General features: G+C 33.4%; 1 protein-coding gene across 1 annotated transcript; it reads right to left on the bottom strand.

Annotated features, from left to right (window-relative positions):
• Nucleotides 1-4434: 4434 nt before the first annotated feature.
• LOTGIDRAFT_152042 (hypothetical protein) lies at nucleotides 4435-13818 on the bottom strand (the record flags this gene model as incomplete). Its single annotated transcript, XM_009045523.1, has 8 exons — nucleotides 4435-4626; nucleotides 4954-5081; nucleotides 5249-5363; nucleotides 5704-5760; nucleotides 9971-10060; nucleotides 10936-11123; nucleotides 11432-11486; nucleotides 13795-13818. The coding sequence occupies 8 exons, from the start codon at nucleotides 13816-13818 to the stop codon at nucleotides 4435-4437; spliced, it is 849 nt and encodes a 282-aa protein (XP_009043771.1).
• Between the last annotated feature and the right edge of the window lie 7009 nt (nucleotides 13819-20827).

Genomic DNA, 20827 nt, shown 5'->3' with positions numbered 1-20827 from the left:
TTTCGTTTTATCGAACTTTGAAACGTGGTGCCCGCAGATGAAATTGCCATCATCAAGTTCGGAGGACGGAAAAGTTGATAGCGTGTGATTTTGTTAACTGTGTTTGCTTGTCTGTTGATTACAAATTTGAAGAAGGACAAGGCAGAGTGTATACTGACGGTAGGGTGATATTTAAAGAATCGGCTATTTTAATTACACGGCACACAAGTCGAGGAATATTTGATATTACTAAAACACGTAAGATTATTTAGAAAAGTTATGGAATACAATATTCGTTCTGTTTATATGTATTTAATGAAAAATTTGTGTCTTGGTCAGTTTGACTTTGTCTTTCATTTTTAATCTTTTAACAATATTTTGACTATTCTTATATCAATATTATATTATCCTTATTGATATGTTCATGATAAGTTATGTGATTTCAGTCTCCATTGCCAATAGTCTCTAGGTATGAAAAAGATTTTGATGTACTAATTTATGAGAACATAAATATGACCAGTCGTATAAAAAAATTGTCCTAGTCACAAAGTAAGGATGCCAAGTTAAAGGTTACCAAAAAAAATAAGTCGATTTCATCACTGTTAAAATAATATCATTTGATATCCTTTGAAGAAATTGCTGAAATTTAGGAATCAACCATCTTCTGATGAAAAAGTCTTGAAGCTATGGAGTATCTATTTGCATACAAGTGACCGAAACTAACATTATTGAATCCAAGATGAAGTAATATTACCAATTACGATCTTGTCTTTCTGATTCTAATATTAATATCATCTATATATTCAAATTACCCCAACTTAAAAACAACAGTTGTTCTTGAACTGTATATTTTTCAATGAGAAAACATTCCACATTCCTTTTTAAAAAAGCATCTGTGTTGTTCAACTATTTAAAAAAAGTAAAATTTCTATAAAAGTGTGGCTGAATATGTTTTGGATAAAACTTTTTGTTGACATGATTTTGTTGATCAGACTTGATGACTTCGCCCAAATTATACAATAAATATTAGAGATAAAACACATTGTTATACTTTTGATACGCTTTGGGTCTCTTTGAAATAGATGGTCTAATATTTATAAATGAACGTGGTTAAATTTGTCATATGAAGAACAAGTTAAAATATTACTTATCTTGTAAAAAAGAACTGGTTAAAAGTACAAATCGATATAAAACGTACAATATAGTAACTGATAATAATGTTATGTTCTTGAAAAATATAAAGAGGAAAACATTTGCTCAAAATGTAACTTGTTCAAAAAAGCATTTTAAGCATTGATTGAAAAGTTGATAAAACGATGACAAGGTAAACTGGTACATGGTGATATATTTCTTATGTTCGCATTAGCAAAAATACTTTGACAAACAACCAACAACATTGTATCGATTAGACGGTTTCTTGCCCAATTCGGGTACACTATTATTGGGCGTTATTTTTTTCTCTTTCAAATTTCGCAAGTAACTATATAGTTTATTATTAAAAGATAATCAATAGCACCAGAATGACTCCACCAATATTTACCACAGTTTTCAAAAAATTTTGAAAGTTTATATGCATGATATACACAAATCTTGACTTGAACTGTTAAAATCGAGTAACAATCGATAGCGCTCAAATAGCCGTATTTTCTTTTATTTAAAACTTCCGTGTCTTTAAAGAAATATACTTTCACAACTCGTTTGTCTGAAAATAAAATAATTTAAGAGAAAATCATGAATTTGATGTGAATGCGCTTCTATACAGTCGCCGAAAAAGGCACACAAGCAAGTGTTTATGTTTAAGATTGAGACTACGTCTCTTTTTCCTGTTTCAACTGTGTTGATTATAGCCCCGCCACATCGACTGTGACTATTTGCGATCTTACAGCGACTGGAACGTGGTCGCGATCAAACGTGAGAAAAACTAGAAGCACAGTCCTCCAAAAACTACTACAGACGACTTTATACTCGGCGAATAGTGGCGACAATTGGGCGATGCCATTCCAATTTTCAATCAGACGCCTGTGGTTCTAGCAATTTTACTAAAACTAAGTGTTTTATGACGTCACCCCCACAAAGGTCTTATGTGACACACGCAAATTATGCGGGGGTAGAATCATAAAACACTAAGTTTTAGTGTCCCCGATACGAATAAAAAAATTAGAAAACCTCTTTACAATCCCTTTAACACGCTCTATACCAATTTTCCGTCGCAACTGCAGTGGAGTAAGAAAGCCTTTTCGGTGTGATAGGGATAACCTTCCTCTTTATGTCTTATGTTTATTTTGACTATACCACTTTGTTTCTGAGAACAATAATTCTACTATACCACTTGTGTGTCTAAGAACGACAATTTCCACTATACCATTTGTGCGTCTAAGAACGACTAAGAGCAATGTCCACTATAACATTTGTGTTGCTTAGAACAATCTTACACTTTTTTCCCCTATTACTTGTGTTTCAAGGGACTATTTGAAGTCTTTTTTCCCCTATTACTTGTGTTTCAAGGGACTATTTGAAGTCTTTTTTCCCCTATTACTTGTGTTTCAAGGGACTATTTGAAGTCTTTTTCCCCTATTACTTGTGTTTCAAGGGACTATTTGAAGTCTTTTTTCCCCTATTACTTGTGTTTCAAGGGACTATTTGAAGTCTTTTTTCCCCTATTACTTGTGTTTCAAGGGACTATTTGAAGTCTTTTTCCCCTATTACTTGTGTTTCAAGGGACTATTTGAAGTCTTTTTTCCCCTATTTGTTTCTCCTTATTTCCACCATTTCATTTTATTAATTGGGACATCCATACGCAAATTTCCCACATCATAAAATATATTTCATTGCTAAGGACAATATCAAGTCTTATGCTTCATAATGCCCAAAAAATGATAGACTTTCAAACTACACGATGTGGAGGCAAAAATAAGTCTTTCATTACATTAAGATATACTTTTATTAAAAAAGAAATGAGAGGTAAAAATAGTTGATAATATAATATTATTTTAGTAGGGTACAACGTTGCTGGCCAGTAAATTGAGTAGTGCGATTGTTTGTATTGCTCTTCATTGTGCACTAAACACACATGCATAGTAAAAGTTCAGCGTTAGAAACAGGTACTCATCAGAAAGATATTAAGGGTTGAGTCACAACATCTTTATCAAAGGCAGTATAATATCTTCTAACTAGTACAGCCAATAAATAATATGCAAACTAAATAACTTCAGTGAAGTGCTCCTTTTTGACAATATTTTAAGCTATCGATACATGTTTCATAAAAATCCTCATTTTGATATTTGGTTCCAATATACCAAATCATGCCTGCCTTGTGTATCTATTTTAACCTCTCTAAGAATTCATTTGAAAAACATAATATTTATAATTTGAATTTTGTACCAAATACAATTAACTTTACTACACGACATGTACATTCTTAAATTATTGTACACTTTTAATTGTGGATTTACATTTGAGTAAACGTTTCTCGTAGGCTCATAATATACAAATTATTAGCTTTAAGAATGATATAATTGATAGGACTTAATTCCAAAGAAATAGATCAATTACACCAGGGGCCTTAATCTCAAAAACTGAACTCAAATACAAACTAGATTTTAAGAAATAGAGGAATCTGAATGAATAATTAAATAATGTTAAAGACGTGATTAATCAGACATCAATATAATAAAAACTGAATGGACGTGATGAAAAGTTAAAAAGTGGCTTATGTTACTTTATGAAAATGATTAGTAAAGATTTTATTAATCACAATCTCGTTATAAATGTAAACAAAGTTATAGGAAGCTCTTGAAAGAGTTTAAATATCAAACTTAGTTTTCAAGACCTTTTTAGGAGTATAAAAACACATACATAATTAGACAAAATATAAATATGCTTTAACAATATGAATAACATTCTTTGGATTAATAATAAACTAATTGGCAAGAGCAGTGCTACAAAAAAAAACCAAGTAGGCTTTCATTGTTGATTCTCTAGTAGGAAATTTTGTTCCTTGTTTGTGTCACCATGTAAGCGACATGTTAATCACCAAGAAATGGTTTAATTTCCGTGAATAGCTCAAACCAAGAATTGATTGCAGTTAAAACATTGTTATATTTAGTCCAGACTTTCTAATAAATCATTTGAGTTCAATAAAATCTTTCTCCGTTACTAAAACTAGTGGTCAAGAGCGATTCAATTTACTGCAAATAGTCATCAGACTAACAGCTTTATAGACTGAGGAACTGTTCCATTGAACAACAAAAAATTGAAATGAGACAATCCATATTACATAAATATTTTTTCTGTCACTGGTAAAAAAATAAGATGATTTCTGATAAATATTCAACGAACAGTACCTTGCTTCATCTTTCTATACAGACAGGAAACAGTTCCTTGCTTCATCTTTCTATACAGATAGGACAAGATATAATTGTACAATTAAATATGATTATAAAATACCTATTACCACTAACGTCTTTTCTTTTCTTTATTATTATTAGTTTTATCTTGATTGATATAGGCTTGGTAATAGAAGTTAGCAAAGAGTATAGCTATAACAATGGTGGTAAATAGGCAATGTAACATAACAGGTAATAGGAATCCACAATTTGGTATGAAACAATTAGCTCCAGTATGGATTATAATGATAGCAAACTGAAACTGAAAAAAAAACATCATGATCAATTACAAGCATATTTTGGGGAGTCAACATGACTTATGATCTTTATTTGGTTCACCTGTAACAGTTTCACGTTCAAACTAATGCAATGGACAAAGCACACTTAAATGCCTAGCCTAAACGTTCGTTACAAGACCAAATTCAAAACACGACATTCATAATCCAATAATAGTAGGGTAACACTAGTGGGTTATGTCCCTTCAATGGTTTTTGGCGCGACTATGATGTAAGTAAAGATATAATTGCGATTATTTTGTCAATTATAATTTTGGCTTTGAGTAAAATGACAAAATATTCAAAATTCTTACCATTTGTATTTTAGTGAGGTATTTTTTCCACCATAGATAAGGTTGCATTTGTGGTCCCAGGGCTGATAAACAATAATACCCGTACATCAATATATGAACAAAACTGTTTATTAATGGTATTATGTACGCTGAAAAAACAATAACATTTTATTTGTCTTACCCATTGTAAAGAAGTGGTTATTACATCATTTTTATTGGCCGCATGACCAAAGCTAAATGTTGTCAATAACAATAATATCGTCAGATTGCAGAAAGTGGAGGTTGATATCCCGAATATACTTTTGACTATACTTACTGCTATAAATTACAAGAAATCTAACAACAAAATACCAACTAAACGCCATAATGACATGATGATATACATGTAATATAGTAATCTGGTTATTCTTTTTTCTAAGTACAAAAAATATCTGAAAATAAATTGATGTTGACATTTAATATGATGAAAACACTGGGCATGCTAGTGCGTCCAGGATATATTATTTTTACATGATATTTCTATTCAGACTAATTATTGATACTGCATTATTATATTATGCATTCCCGTCTACGCTTCAGAAAATACATGCATGTCACACCAGCTGTATAAGCTACAGAACCTGAAGTAACAAGAACTGTGCTTTCTACAATAGTAGTTTTAGGTACCTGGTCTATAATAAATGTCACATTTAAATATTGATGAACTCATTATAACAAAACATATTTTAATATGAAGTACAGATATATTTATAAGAATTAGTTTAAGCTCACCGTATCTAGTAATTCTATTAATTTGGCTATGAAATACAACCAGTGACACCTTGCAACCTGAAAAAAATCATAACCACCAATAAAACTTTGTTCTGAATAGTGAGGAAAACATGAATATACACTCTGTTGTATAACACTCTGAAAAATGGGTTCCTGATAGACCTTGTTGCGACACCCAAGGCCGTACGTTACATAAGGTCCCGGTATTAACTTGGTGAAAAGTTCAAAAGAAATGACGTACAGGGAAATAATAAAGTAGTGTCCAAAAGAAACGATACCAACTTATTTTCAAAATTGTTTTTTACTTAGTGAATTGTCTAATATGAAAACATGCCAATTCGTATTACACATCCCAAACACAGCATAGTCGATAAAAATACCGGGAACACGTGATCACTTCCGGGAAAAAACGTAAATTTCGTGAAAGTGACATTTCCCTCTCTATGCACGTGCATAAAAACTGTATAAAACGGCTGATCAGACACGTTGATATCACAGCAACAAAAAGACTACAAGATATGCCACGTTTGACAGCCATCGAGAGAGAGAGAGCCGTTGGAATGGTCCAACAAGGACCGACACACGTCGACGTTTGCCAGAAGATTGGGCTGCGCGCGCATCACTATCACCAGGTTGATGCAGCGGTTACGTCAGACAGGTCAGACGTCAGACAGGCCCAGGAGTGGAAGACCACGAGTAACCACGCCCCGTGAAGATCGTTACATCCGGGTATTACACCTGAGGAACCGCACCGTAACAGCGACGTCCACGGCGGCTACAGCACTGGGACACAGGATCAGTCGACAGACCGTCTACAGGAGACTACGGCAGTATGGTATCCGGCCACGTCATCCCTACCGCGGACCGCTCCTGACGCCTTGACACCGGAACAACAGACTGATCTGGGCCAGGCGAGTTCGACGTTGGCAACGGCGGGACTGGGCACATGTTATGTTCTCTGATGAGAGCAGATTCCTCATCTTCAAAAACGATGGACGGCAGCTTGTATACCGACGATTTGGTGAACGTTTGGCGCCTAACTGTATCCAACAGGTCCGGCCGTTTGGAGGTGGAGGGTTAATGGTTTGGGGTGGCATATGTGGTGACGTCAAAACGAGGCTTGTCGTAATTCGTGGAAACCTGAATGCACAGCGTTATATTGATGACATCCTACGGCCTGTTGTGGTGCCCTTTATTCAGCAACAGCCTCGTGGACTCTTTTTCCAACATGACAATGCAAGGCCACACACAGCAAGATTGACACAGAACTTCCTTGCCAACGCCAACGTACAGGTTTTGCCATGGCCCGCATGTTCACCGGACATGAATCCCATCAAGCACTTATGGGACCACCTCGATCGGCAAATCCGACGTCGCCGTGTGCCTCCAGTCAACGTCCAAGACTTGGAACGATGTCTCCTCGAGGAATGGCAACGCATCACTCCCAACGTCATCAGACGTTTGACGGCATCAGTCCGTAGGCGTGTTCTGGCAAGTAATGATGCTCACGGTGGACATACCCGCTACTGACTTGACTTTGTGACGTGTGGTGTGACATTTCCCGTTGTTTCTGTGATCAGTGCTCTAACGAAATGTTCTTTTTTCGACCCCACCCATCTTTAAAGGCTTGTCATATTGGTTGTACAGATTTTATTGAAATGAAATTTTTGTACAGATGTTGTGAAAGGATTTCTCAAAAGCATAACACCAATCCTAAACTTCTGCATTGTTTAGTTTTTCTTTTATGTCGTTGCAAACAGGTGGTATCGTTTCTTTTGGACACTAGTTTAGTATGAAGAAATATTGTGTAATAGATTGTATAAAAAGTATGGGTAAATTTTGTTATTTTTTGTCAAAAAGGGTTATTTTGAAGAGAATGCCATTAGTATATATTTAACACCATCACTTACTAGTCAAAGTCAATAACACAATTAGATTTGTGGACTAAAGTTTTAACATAAAACATCTGCGCCCGCTTTGTTAAGAGTAAGCTGTCGCCTAACTCTTACAGAATTCCCTCAGATGGTTTTTTAAGCTAAAGTGGGAAATTGTACACAGGCTGTCAATGTTTCAAATTATCATTATAACATGTCACAGTATAGAAAACTATTAACCATATGTTACTATGGATATCACAAAATTTAATTTGTTTGTGATCATGACAATCTAATTCATTTATTGATTTTTGTCATAAGTCATAAGTCAAATACATGAAATCGAGTGTTTCCCGTTTTATTCAAAACAGCTTAATTATTAATTTTCCCTGAATAGGTATAAATAATGATCCCATTTACTCTGAAATAAACTAATATAAAGCAAAAGATATTCTCTTTCATAATAACATCAAATATGAGATTCAGTTATAGTTCAAATGTGGTCTGTCACATTACCTGTTAGATAAAATGCTATTTTCATTTATTTTTAAAAATAGTCCTATCCTCCTTCAAACTAACATTGTCGCTTTGTAATAACTGTATTTGAAACTAACATTCTTGTTTAATAAAGCTACATCTCAAACAATCATTGCTGTTTAATAAAGCTGTATCTCAAACAATCATTGCTGTTTAATAAAGCTGTATCTCAAACAATCATTGCTGTTTAATAAAGCTACATCTCAAACAATCATTGCTGTTTAATATAGCTACATCTCAAACAATCATTGCTGTTTAATATAGCTACATCTCAAACAATCATTGCTGTTTAATAAAGCTGTATCTCAAACAATCATTGCTGTTTAATAAAGCTACATCTCAAACAATCATTGCTGTTTAATATAGCTACATCTCAAACAATCATTGCTGTTTAATAAAGCTGTATCTCAAACAATCATTGCTGTTTAATAAAGCTGTATCTCAAACAATCATTGCTGTTTAATANAGCTACATCTCAAACAATCATTGCTGTTTAATAAAGCTGTATCTCAAACAATCATTGCTGTTTAATAAAGCTGTATCTCAAACAATCATTGCTGTTTAATAAAGCTACATCTCAAACAATCATTGCTGTTTAATAAAGCTGTATCTCAAACAATCATTGCTGTTTAATAAAGCTGTATCTCAAACAATCATTGCTGTTTAATAAAGCTACATCTCAAACAATCATTGCTGTTTAATATAGCTACATCTCAAACAATCATTGCTGTTTAATAAAGCTGTATCTCAAACAATCATTGCTGTTTAATAAAGCTACATCTCAAACAATCATTGCTGTTTAATATAGCTACATCTCAAACAATCATTGCTGTTTAATAAAGCTGTATCTCAAACAATCATTGCTGTTTAATAAAGCTGTATCGCAAACTAACATTGCTGTTTGATAAAGCTGCATCTCAAACAATCATTGCTGTTTAATATAGCTACATCTCAAACAATCATTGCTGTTTAATATAGCTACATCTCAAACTAACATTGTTGTTTGATAAAGCTGCATCTCAAACAATCATTGCTGTTTAATATAGCTACATCTCAAACAATCATTGCTGTTTAATATAGCTACATCTCAAACAATCATTGCTGTTTAATATAGCTACATCTCAAACAATCATTGCTGTTTAATATAGCTACATCTCAAACAATCATTGCTGTTTAATATAGCTACATCTCAAACAATCATTGCTGTTTAATAAAGCTGTATCTCAAACTCACATTGTTGTTTGATAAAGCTGCATCTCAAACTAACATTGCTGTTTAATATAGCTGAATCTCAAACAATCATTGCTGTTTAATATAGCTACATCTCACACAATCATTGCTGTTTAATATAGCTACATCTCAAACAATCATTGCTGTTTAATATAGCTACATCTCAAACAATCATTGCTGTTTAATATAGCTACATCTCAAACAATCATTGCTGTTTAATAAAGCTGTATCTCAAACTAACATTGTTGTTTGATAAAGCTGCATCTCAAACTAACTTTGCTGTTTAATATAGCTACATCTCAAACAATCATTGCTGTTTAATATAGCTACATCTCAAACAATCATTGCTGTTTAATATAGCTACATCTCAAACAATCATTGCTGTTTGATAAAGCTGTAACTCAAACGCTAACATCGAAGAGTGATATTTCGAAATAACATTTTGTAAATTGTTGGTTGATAAAATAGTATTTCAATTTATAATAGCACACATATTCATGAACAATTAATAATTTACAAGTTAGCATCATTCTATCTTCTAATCTTCTACGCTAAGCTTGATTAGATATCTTCCGATATGACATTGTAAGATTTCAGGCATGTAGGGTAAAGATCATTATACTTACTCGTTTTATATATTCATCGTCAGAATAATCTATTTTTTCATAGGACTGACACAGTAACTTAATATTTGTATGCGACACTGATACTAATAACTGAAATAATATACAAAAGCATGAAATTAACAATTATGGTTGAACTTTCAGTATTAACTATTATCAATAGGTTTTTCAAAATGACCCTATAATCCACAAAAGTCAAAAGTCAAACCATATCTTGTAGCTCACAACAAATAAGATTCATCGAAACATTAGCAAAGGAAATGCCAAATTTGATAGGTTTATGATCGATAATTGGTCAAATTAAACAGTAAGTGGGGAAAGTTACAAAATGAATTACTAGTTTAGATTTACAAAATTGTCGTTTCGCTGGCTCAAAGTTACATTGCAGAATCTGACAATCAATGAGATCTCAAATTTTCTTTTAAAAAAATTCTATTTGATCCCAGTGATAAGATTTGATACTGGACGTTTTGTATCAGCGATTTTATATCTATAATTTCCTAATGAAAACCAAACTTCCACATTAGAAAGTAATCAACAATTCAAACGAGCTGAATGTGAAATAGATTAAAAATCCATTAGGTTATCAAACATGAATGAACTGATTTTTAAACTACTGTTTATTAAATGGTGTGTGAATAAAAAATCAGATTTCCTTCAAAATAGCAATCATATCCAAATCAAAATTGTCAACTAGGCGTCATTATACATTTGATCTGACTGAAAGATATTGTATGGAGGTTCTTTTCTCTGTTATCTCTTATCGTAAAATTGTATTGGGTCAGAATCCAAAATCGTATTTCAGAATTGCATACTGGACATAAATCTATAATAGCACATATGTTTATAATGCATTTTTATCTACGTGTAGTTTTATCATGCTTTCAAGAGCACAGCTTTACCACTCTGGCATGTATTAAGGGATTCACCTTTAAAGCTAAGAATATGATATAAATTGAATAACTCACCTCAATAAATACATAGGTAGAAAATATAACTTGAAATATATTATATGCCAATAGAACATATTTTAAATTAAACGGTTTCCTATTTTCCATATATTTTGGACCATAATATACAATAAATAAATAAGTAACTAATATTGAGATAGTGGGATATGCAGACTCCATCAAACCCCATCCTATAACTTGTTTATCTAAAAGACAAAAACAAATGTCAATAAGCAAGATCACATTTAATTGAGGGTAGGCTTATTGGAACATAAACATCAACGACACTTTTTTCGCAAGTGCCATACTAAACGTTCATATTGTTTCTTTATCTGCCATTTAGAGTTACCTACATGACCAACGAGACCAAGTACGCTGGAGGTTTATTTGCACAACAGACAAGCACCATTTCTACCTTCATCCCCAGTTATATTGATTGACCTGTACCTTAGCCGTCATAATTTAGATTTTCTTTGTCTGTATGGTGTGGAAAAACTAAATAACTAATTCTTACCTGTTTCTTCTATATAACTAGTCTGTAATTTGTTTACATAATCCATAATTTCCGTCTGAAACACAAAAAAATACAATACTCAATGCGAGTTATGCAATTATCTACAATTATCACAGGAATACCTGGAAACTTAAAAGGACACCTTAAGGTTTCACGAAATCTACAAAAAATTGATGATTTAAGAGCGCAATTATAGTAAATGGTATTCTTTGATCAAATCCACCTCTTAATCTATTTAACCTTGCTGACTCTTAGAAGCCTTTGGTAGTTATTATTGACGGTTATTTAATCTTTCTGACTCTCACAAGCCTTCTAGTTATTAGTGGCGGTAAGTTAACCTTGCTGACTCTACGAGCATTGACGGTTTTTTAACTTTACTAATTCTTACGAGCCTCTGATAAATATTAGTGACAATAATTTAACCCTGCTGAATCTTGCGAGCCTGTGATAAATACTATTGACAGTTATTTAACCTTTTAAAACCCCACTACAGTCGAAACATAAATCAACAATGTCTTACAAAGACACCATGGCCGTAACTAAGATCTTTTTTCTTTTAAGTCAGTTATGTCTGTCATTGCAACGCCTTCAATAGACTTTACACGGCAACCACCTGAACTGAGACATAAAAAAATCAATATATTTAGCAGGTATCAGATTTATATTTCTAATTTATAAACAAAATTAATTGTTTGTTAAATTCTGCATGAAGAATTTGCCATATTTGCCTTGATGTAGTTACTGCCCTGGACATGTAAATTTCGAATTTGATCTCTCCGTTTGACGGCATATAAAATATTTATTTTCCTTTTTTGTCAAGAAAAGGTTTCTGAATATATATTACATATCGCATTTTTTTTAAATGGAACGAGTAACCCACAGATATGACGATTATAAAATAATTTACTATATATTTTAATCTATAGGTCTTATCAGACGCTACTTCGGTTTAAATTAGAAACATACGCCGCGTTAACACAGCCTTTAAAAATTGGCGCGCTTGAAGAGAACCGTACAGTACGGACTCTGTCGAGATAATTTGTGACTTTCTAAACGCGAATATATTGATGTTGCATATTCATGAGGCGAGGCTTATTGTGTTAAAGAATAACGACGAATACTATTATTCGGGTATGGTTTTATCTACACATTATAAACTTTTCACTTATAGTTATATTCATGTAAATTGAATGTCAGGAGAAACATCACATGTTTGGGTTTCAATCTCATGTTTTCTCATGGTCAGATCTCATCGATGATGTGTACCTATTATTATTTCTGAAAGTGAGTACTTGTGAAAATAAAACACATTTTTAAGTATATGTATCTTTCATTGAAGATCATAGAAACGACGTGAGTGGTGGATGTACAAGCACGCATTAAAATGACAGACAATAACATCAGTGCCAAGAGACGACACACATCCACGAAATTTGGCAAGTACATTTTGTATTTTGTTTGTTACCGTATTGTAGGGTTTTTTTTCTGATAGACAATGAAAACATCAACCCAACCAAATCTGTGAAAGCAAGTCAATGTGATCCACTAAGTATCGTTGAATACAAAATGCAAAAATAAAGTTAACATTTTTATTTCAAGACTAAAATTCTGAAGTTTCAATCTGGAACTAAATCGACATTCCAAGTAAACAAGAATGAAATCCAACCAACATTATTAATCAACATAGTGGTCCTGACAACTGTTAAATTATCATAAAATATCGACATAGCCTAATTGACTACACTATAATTCATAAGGTAGGCCTGGTTGGTAGATGACAAGTTAACGTCCAGGTGATGATGAAATTATAGATGGTGCTCCAGGACTGGACGAAAATAAATTCTGTGTTCTATTCATGTTGATGATTTAGTGATGGATAACATATTTCTAAATTTGGTATTTAGAATTGACTAGTGGTGTCATGACATTTGCTCTTAGACAAGTGCTCTTTTATTAAAAATATCTTGCTGATTACCAACTTTTTTTTTGGAAAATTTCGAGACGTGTTTGACACAGCAGGAAATGAAAAACCACGAGTGGATAGTTGTTTTCAGATTTTATATGTTTTACGGTATATCACACTGTGTAAATCTGTGAATCAAATGTTGTTTAAAAAAGAATAGAGGATAATATGGGGTATATTTTGACAAATGACAGCATAGATCTAGCAACAATTAGGAATGAATTATAGCTAACAAAGCAAACATGTTAGCTATATATATATATACGTTCATGTACTTTCTCTTTATTCAATACTTTATCAAATCATATCTTCTTATTTTCATTTCCGCTATATATACTAAAATTAGATTTGCTGCTGAAATACCAGATACAAGATTCAAAAGTCAATAGTCAACGTGTACTTGATCTTTTTGACATGGTCGCATTGTCCGAAACGTTCAGTTATGAAATATTAAAATGTGTACTTATTGCATCCATTTATACTTGAAGTTTAGTTTAAAATATATTGAAAGGAGGAACTGTTCACCACTTGGTATATATACCACAAAAAAACCATCAGGCTATGTCGATTATATATAACTTGAACAATGTTCCTGTCTATAACCTACAAATTAAGAGAGACTCGATCAATATAAACGTTGCCGTGTAATTTAATTTATAGCCACTGAAGTTAAAATGATATCAACATCATTTCACGCTATAAATGTCGACTGGGAATTATATCGGTGGGTTCGTTTTGCCGCACTGACCAACTTGTCGCGTCGTGCCCAACTACGCAAAAACGACTTGTAATACGAAACTAAAGTTTTCTGATAAAATCCGGAATGGCCATTTGTTTCACATGAAACGAAATATTTTAATCTGTTGACCCGCATCGATTTTCTTTATTATTTATAATTTGGACCTGTTAGGCAAATCAACACTATAGTTTTATGGTAAAATCTGGAATAAAATAAATACCAAGTACAAACGATCAGAACCGTAATACAAAATACATAAATCCATAAAACGAAACAAGACAAGTTCAATAAAAAAAATTGGTCCTAACTTGCAAGAGTTATGTCCCTCTATTGCGTGCCTATAGCGTCACCCACGGTCTAGAAAAAAAATGGCAACTGAAATGTCTGAAAGTGAAAATCTTCTGAATAGTAAATCAGAAATATCAAGCGAAGAGAAGTTTAAAAGTCTCGTATTAGATGTGCACTATGATTCGGCAGTGGCTCAACATCCACTGGTTCAAGATAAGTCCCAGAATGTCCTGGTGGACAAGGTAGATGCTGGGGTTGAAGTACCGTCGGCAGTTGGAGACAAAAATCGACTAACCTGTGATTGTTTAGAAAAAATGACAGTGCAGACATCGGATGGATCCACAGGAAAATAAATATTTTGAAAACCCAGTATTATCAACATAACAGCGAAAAGTATGCCTCTGTAAAAGGGCACAGTACGGAAGTCTTGAAACTGTTTCATAGGAAAGCTGTTCTAAACCTTGTCCAGCAGGACATTCTGGGACTTATCTCAAGGCAATGACTTTGATCTTGAAGCGAGGTCATTGGTGGTGATTACTCAGCAGAATTTAGTTCAGCTTAGTTCAGATTATCTAATTGACGATAAGCGATTAAGATGTACATGCATTTCTTATTTGCTTATATATATATAATCTTTTATTTCCTCCAAATATGAAGATATTGATACATAATATTGTAAACATGGAAAATATATAAATAAATATTTGAATAATATTAATAAATATTGAATTAACACGTATAATAATAAGAAAAAAAACGAAAAAAAAGATATAACATGTATATATATATATATAATTTAGTCTACAGATAAACACAACAAGTATTAATAGGGACTAGAATTTCGGAACTAGCCGAATTTTACTCAAAGTTACAAGAATGAATTTCAATACACATTTCCTAAATAACAGTAGAGATTGATCAAGATTCCAGGGTAGGTTTAAACTGACGATTATCACAAGAAATTGGAAGTTAGACATAGATCCTAGCTCCTGTAATTGATCGGGCGATAGAATATAACTTAACTGACACCAAAATGTATCTCTAAATTCAGTAGATGTGGCACAATGCAATAATATATGGACTATCGGACACGAAAAGAACAAACCGCACTTTTCACACAGGGTTTTTACTTCAGACTGGGGAGAGTCTACCCTTATAAGACACAGAGGTTTGATAATAACACGACAACTATTTTTAAAAGTGGGGTCAGCCCTCCAAACATCATAGGCAGCATGATGTTCAATTTGTGAGTGAGCCTCTTTAAACAAGACAAAATTGGAGTCACTATCAATTCTATCTTTCAAAGATCTGAGTTCACTGTTACTGATCGATTTATATACAATATTCTTCCATTTAGATTTTATAGGAAATTGAGAAAACTCAAAAAAATTAACTAAAAAATTATTTAAACCATATTTATCAAGGATTGTTAGTATCTCTGATGCAAATCCTCGAGAGGAGGAACAGCACTGATACTTACATTCTAAAAGTCTGCTTATAAGCATTCTTCTAGGAAGAAAGACCACGTTTAAAGAGAGCAAACGACCAAAGAATAAGAGTTTTTGGCTATCAATGTGGGCTTCAATGGATGACCACCGAAGCACGAATATGAAGGCCCTGTATCATTTTACACACATAGCGGTGTGCCCGCTCTAGCATGAGCAGTTCATTTCACGATAATGCGCACCAGAGTTCACATCCATATAGGGCTTTTGAATAGCAACATACCATAATCATTTTTCTACTTGTAAGCGGATTAAGATATCTACTATGAGTTCCAACTTTAAACAGATTGATTGCGGTAGCTCTTATAGTTCGACAAGCCGACCTGGTCCTATCAATGGTATCAACATCACAGTTTAGTAAAACACCAACATGTTTTATTGATATATTCACAGGAAGATTTGAATTGTAGAAAACAGCAGGTTCAAACAATATGTGACTTTTAGGTTTGGACATGAAATGTAGAACTACACTCTTGGATGACGAAAACTTGAAGCGCCATATACGACTGTACATTTCGCATATTCCTAGGAGATTTTTGAGACCAGAAATTGTATCACTAGTGACAGCAACATCATCTGCCTGTGTTGGACAGCAGGAATGTAGACCGAGTACATTTGCACCTTTATCTGTATTAGAAAACTGATCCAGTAAACCATTAATAAAAAGTAGATACAGTTTGGCTGATAAGACACCGCCTTGTCTTACACCCCGCTATAATATAAATTGTCTTGATAATCCCTGTGGCAACCTTACACAACTCGACATTCTAGTGTAAAGATTATCAATTAGTCTCCATATAGAAGGATCTGTATTTGTTTGTCGTAGCTTCAGCAGTACGCCATCATGCCACACGCAATCAAAGGCTTTACTTCTATCTAGAAAAGCTACATGTAGATCACTATTGCGTTCAAGGTAGTGCCGAATGGTTTCTTGTATATTAAAGGAAGCGTGGATTGATGAAAGTCCTTTTTGATATGCCATCTGCTGTACATTCGGAAAATTATTGTCACTGCTAAGCTTAACTAATCGATTAACTAAAATTTTCTCGATCACTTTACCTATAGTAGGAGTGAGGGATATTCCGCGATAGGAGTTTGGGTCCATTCTATCACTACCTCATTGAGAATCAGATTGTATAAGATAACTGATTTGAATAAATTAGCAAGATGACGATAAAGTGTCTGTCCTCCATGGATCAAGTGTTCATAAGAGATGCCATGTACATCTGCAGCCCTGTTTCTCTTCAAAGTCTTGCATATTGATTCGACCTCGATGTTTGATGTCAACAACACTCTGGATGTTGCTTTTGTTTTGTAAGAATCACGTAAGAGATTGACCTTGTCTGTAACAAATTGGTAGAAAACGTCATTGTAGTCCGCAGTATCAGAATTACTGAAGATCGACTCAAAGTGATCAGCCCAAGCATTACTTATATCATTGGGATCTGAAATTACATTACCATTTATACCCAAACGACTACAACTAGCGGGTCCGTTTTTACTTTTTGAATTGTTAATAAGGGTCCAAAAAAGTCGTTGATCAATATCACACAGGGTGTCAATGTTATGGAAGTGCTCAATCTCGTATTTTGACGTAGCTTGTCTTAGATTCTTACGGAAGTTTGTTTTAACATACTTGTATTTAAAGAACGATTGTGAGGTATCACCCCTCGGTTTGCCATCAGATACCCATGCCTGTCTAGCCGCACGCATCTCAGAATGGATTGATTTCAGTACTGATGACCAATAAGGTTTAATGTTCTTTCGGTATTTTTTCACCGGAAGTAGCTCCCTTGAAGAAGACATTAATGCATCAACTATGTGATTATAACATGATTCAATCTGATCTTGGGTTGAGAGACTTTCAGAGTTTAATGTCCATAAGGAATTTGAAAAACCGTATGTGTAGTCTATTATCAGATTGTTTTGCTTAGCTTTAATCCACGATACAATGGGGGGTTGATTTACACTAGTAAACACTGTCATGGGGTTAACATCAATAGAACATAGGACAGGCGCATGATCAGAGATGTTGAACATTTTATCATTTGACAATATTTCTGAACGCAGTACCTTAGGCATGAAGCTACTTGGAACAAAAATATGATCGATCATGGATTTTGCACCATTTTTATGCGACTGAAATGTCCATTTTGGCCCTATACATGATCTATGACAATTTATGGAAGTAAGGTTATGACGATCCAACAGAAATTCAAGTGATTTCGTTCTAGAATCATGTTTGATATTATTTGTTGACTGCTTTATTTCACAATTTAAGTCACCTGCAACAACAACAGTTCCTAGATTTAAATGTGCTTCTACGATATCATCCAACTGAGATATAGCTTGTCTCAAAGTGTTAATGTTCTTATTTCTTGAGGGTAGGTAAACACAAATGCAGTAAAACGGATTTCTGTTAGGAACATGAAATTCGATAGCTATAAGAAAGTCATTCTGTCATTTAGTTCGAACATATCGAAAATGACAATTTGACTACAGAAAACTGCCATTTTGCCAAACACAGATCTCTGTAACTTTGAAGGGACATCCTGTTTTTTTTAGGTCGAAAAAATGGTCTTGTTAAAATTTATGAAAACTATACAAAATCTTGAAATCAAATGGATGGAGTTTAACGACTTACTTTTCTGCATATATACAAAATGCTGAGAAATATGACCCTGGACTGAACATTTCAATCATACAATTCATTTTCGGATCTTCGGAATACATCATTACATAAAAAAAACACCAAAATCACAAAATCCATAGCATCAAAGGTGGATTAATGCTATGGTATTACTCTCTAACGCAAAATTAAATACTCTGGATATCGCCGGATAATTATGGGAAGATTATATGTCAACTAGTAAATGAAATGGTCAGACGATTATATATGGATCTATCATTATAAATTACTACAACTTGGCTAAGATAAATGATGGTTCGAATGAACGCTATATTCTCTTCAGTTTTTAGTACACTTATTTACAGACGAAATTTGTTATCAGTTCTAAAAGGTCATTTCAAACTCTATCACCTTATTCGACTACTGAGCCCTTTGCCATTATCTACCAGTTATTACAGACACTATACTAGTTGAAATACTAGGTCCAAAGTCCTCTTTGATAACATAAAAAAAAAATAGAAAGACAGCTTGCCAGGCAAGGCAACATACGGCCTCTAGCAGCTTTCAGAAATGAAGGCAAAGTTTTTATAATGCTCTAATGTCAAGGGCAATAACTTTGGTAAATAAAATGGTAATCGCGAAATTACCAAAATTCAAACTTGACCACGATCTCATCAATACAAAAAAATAGGACGTAAAACTCATTTCATTTATCAACATAAATCACCACACCAAATTTCAGTAGTAGTCTCTTTTGTGCTCATGAACAAATTTTGACGTGTTTGACTCCATTCATCGAAAAATCGTTAAATTTGAACTTGTCCAAGATCTCATCATTATAAATTATCACACCAAGTTTCATTTAAATCAGATAAAAACTGTACTCTCTATTGTGCTCACAAGAAATGTTGACCGACAGGGGCAACGTAAATATACGTCCACATTTCCAAGTGGGCGTATAAAAATGAAGGGTTAAGTTTAAATGAATTGTTGGCAACGTTGATAATTTAAAAGTAGAATAGTCACCTTCTGGGAGTGACTGTAGGATTAACGTTTGTGTGTCATTGGGGTTGTCCCTCCCCAACTCAATCTCATCGGCGGAGCCAAAGGGGCGACAGCCGTCCACAATTGCTTTTTGACATTCTAGACTGATTTTGACGAATCTTGGTATGATTGCTGAAAATCAAAAGAATTGAAAAATATTCGGTATGAGTATTTGCCATTCTTGAAAACGAGTTCAGTTTTAGCTTGTAAATACTCTAGGAGGTTCAATTATTGACAAATTTGGTGAAATTATTGTTTATTATCACCTATTGATGAATCCTTTTGAAAATCCAAAAATCCAAAAATGTTTTATAGGAGTTATTGACATTGTTCTTGAAAATGTTTCAATGTTTAGCTCGTAAACACTAAAAGGCACAATTTTTGCTGGATTTTGTCAAACTAATATTATTGTAATATTATTCAGTATCGCCCTAAAGAGTTCAAAAGAAGTGTATGACTGAATATTGAATATTTCATACTGGTGATGGTTACTGTACGGTCAAACATTTTTATTCAAAATCTTTTTTTTCACATTTGATAATGGAATCGTATCTTTGACAGAATATACTATGCAATAACTGCATCTTTAAATTGAAATCGTAGCCATATTGTATTATCCCAAAAAAATATTTCATAATTCATATCATTTGAGAATTGAAATCACTGCCCAAATATCATGTCCTATAACAACATTTATTGTCAAAAAAAAAATTGAAATTGCTGCCTGAAGCCTTTCCGTTTTTTGAAAAACACTTCCATTATAAAAAAAACGTCGTAAATTATACCTGAAAATATTCCTAAAGTATGCTATAAAATATATCTATGTATCTGCTTGATACAAGAGAGGCGTAGTAGCATGTTTTCTAGAAAGAATGAAAATACTTTGCCAAAACAATAACAAAACTCTAATAACTAGGTTAGAAATTCGGGCAACATCAGATGTTTCGCCCCCCTCGGACGGAAAACTGGCCCCGCCACTGCTCAATCTATATGCCTTTAAATACCAATGAAGTGTTTGAAATCATTGACCTGTCTCAAGAGTGAGGTGAGAATGTTTAATATTGATAAATAAAGGAACGAATGTAAGCAAGTAGTTTGACACAGATCGTCTCATTGATCACATGTGTTAGTTATTTAAACATTAAAACTACTTCAAATGGTATTTAAGGTGTCATTAAGTAATATAAAATCAGAAAACGAATCAATGCATTCTTTCAACATCCAATAA

This window comes from Lottia gigantea (assembly GCF_000327385.1).
Source record: "Lottia gigantea unplaced genomic scaffold LOTGIsca_1, whole genome shotgun sequence".
NCBI lineage: Eukaryota > Metazoa > Mollusca > Gastropoda > Lottiidae > Lottia > Lottia gigantea.
This window is presented reverse-complemented; position numbering and strand designations above follow the sequence as displayed.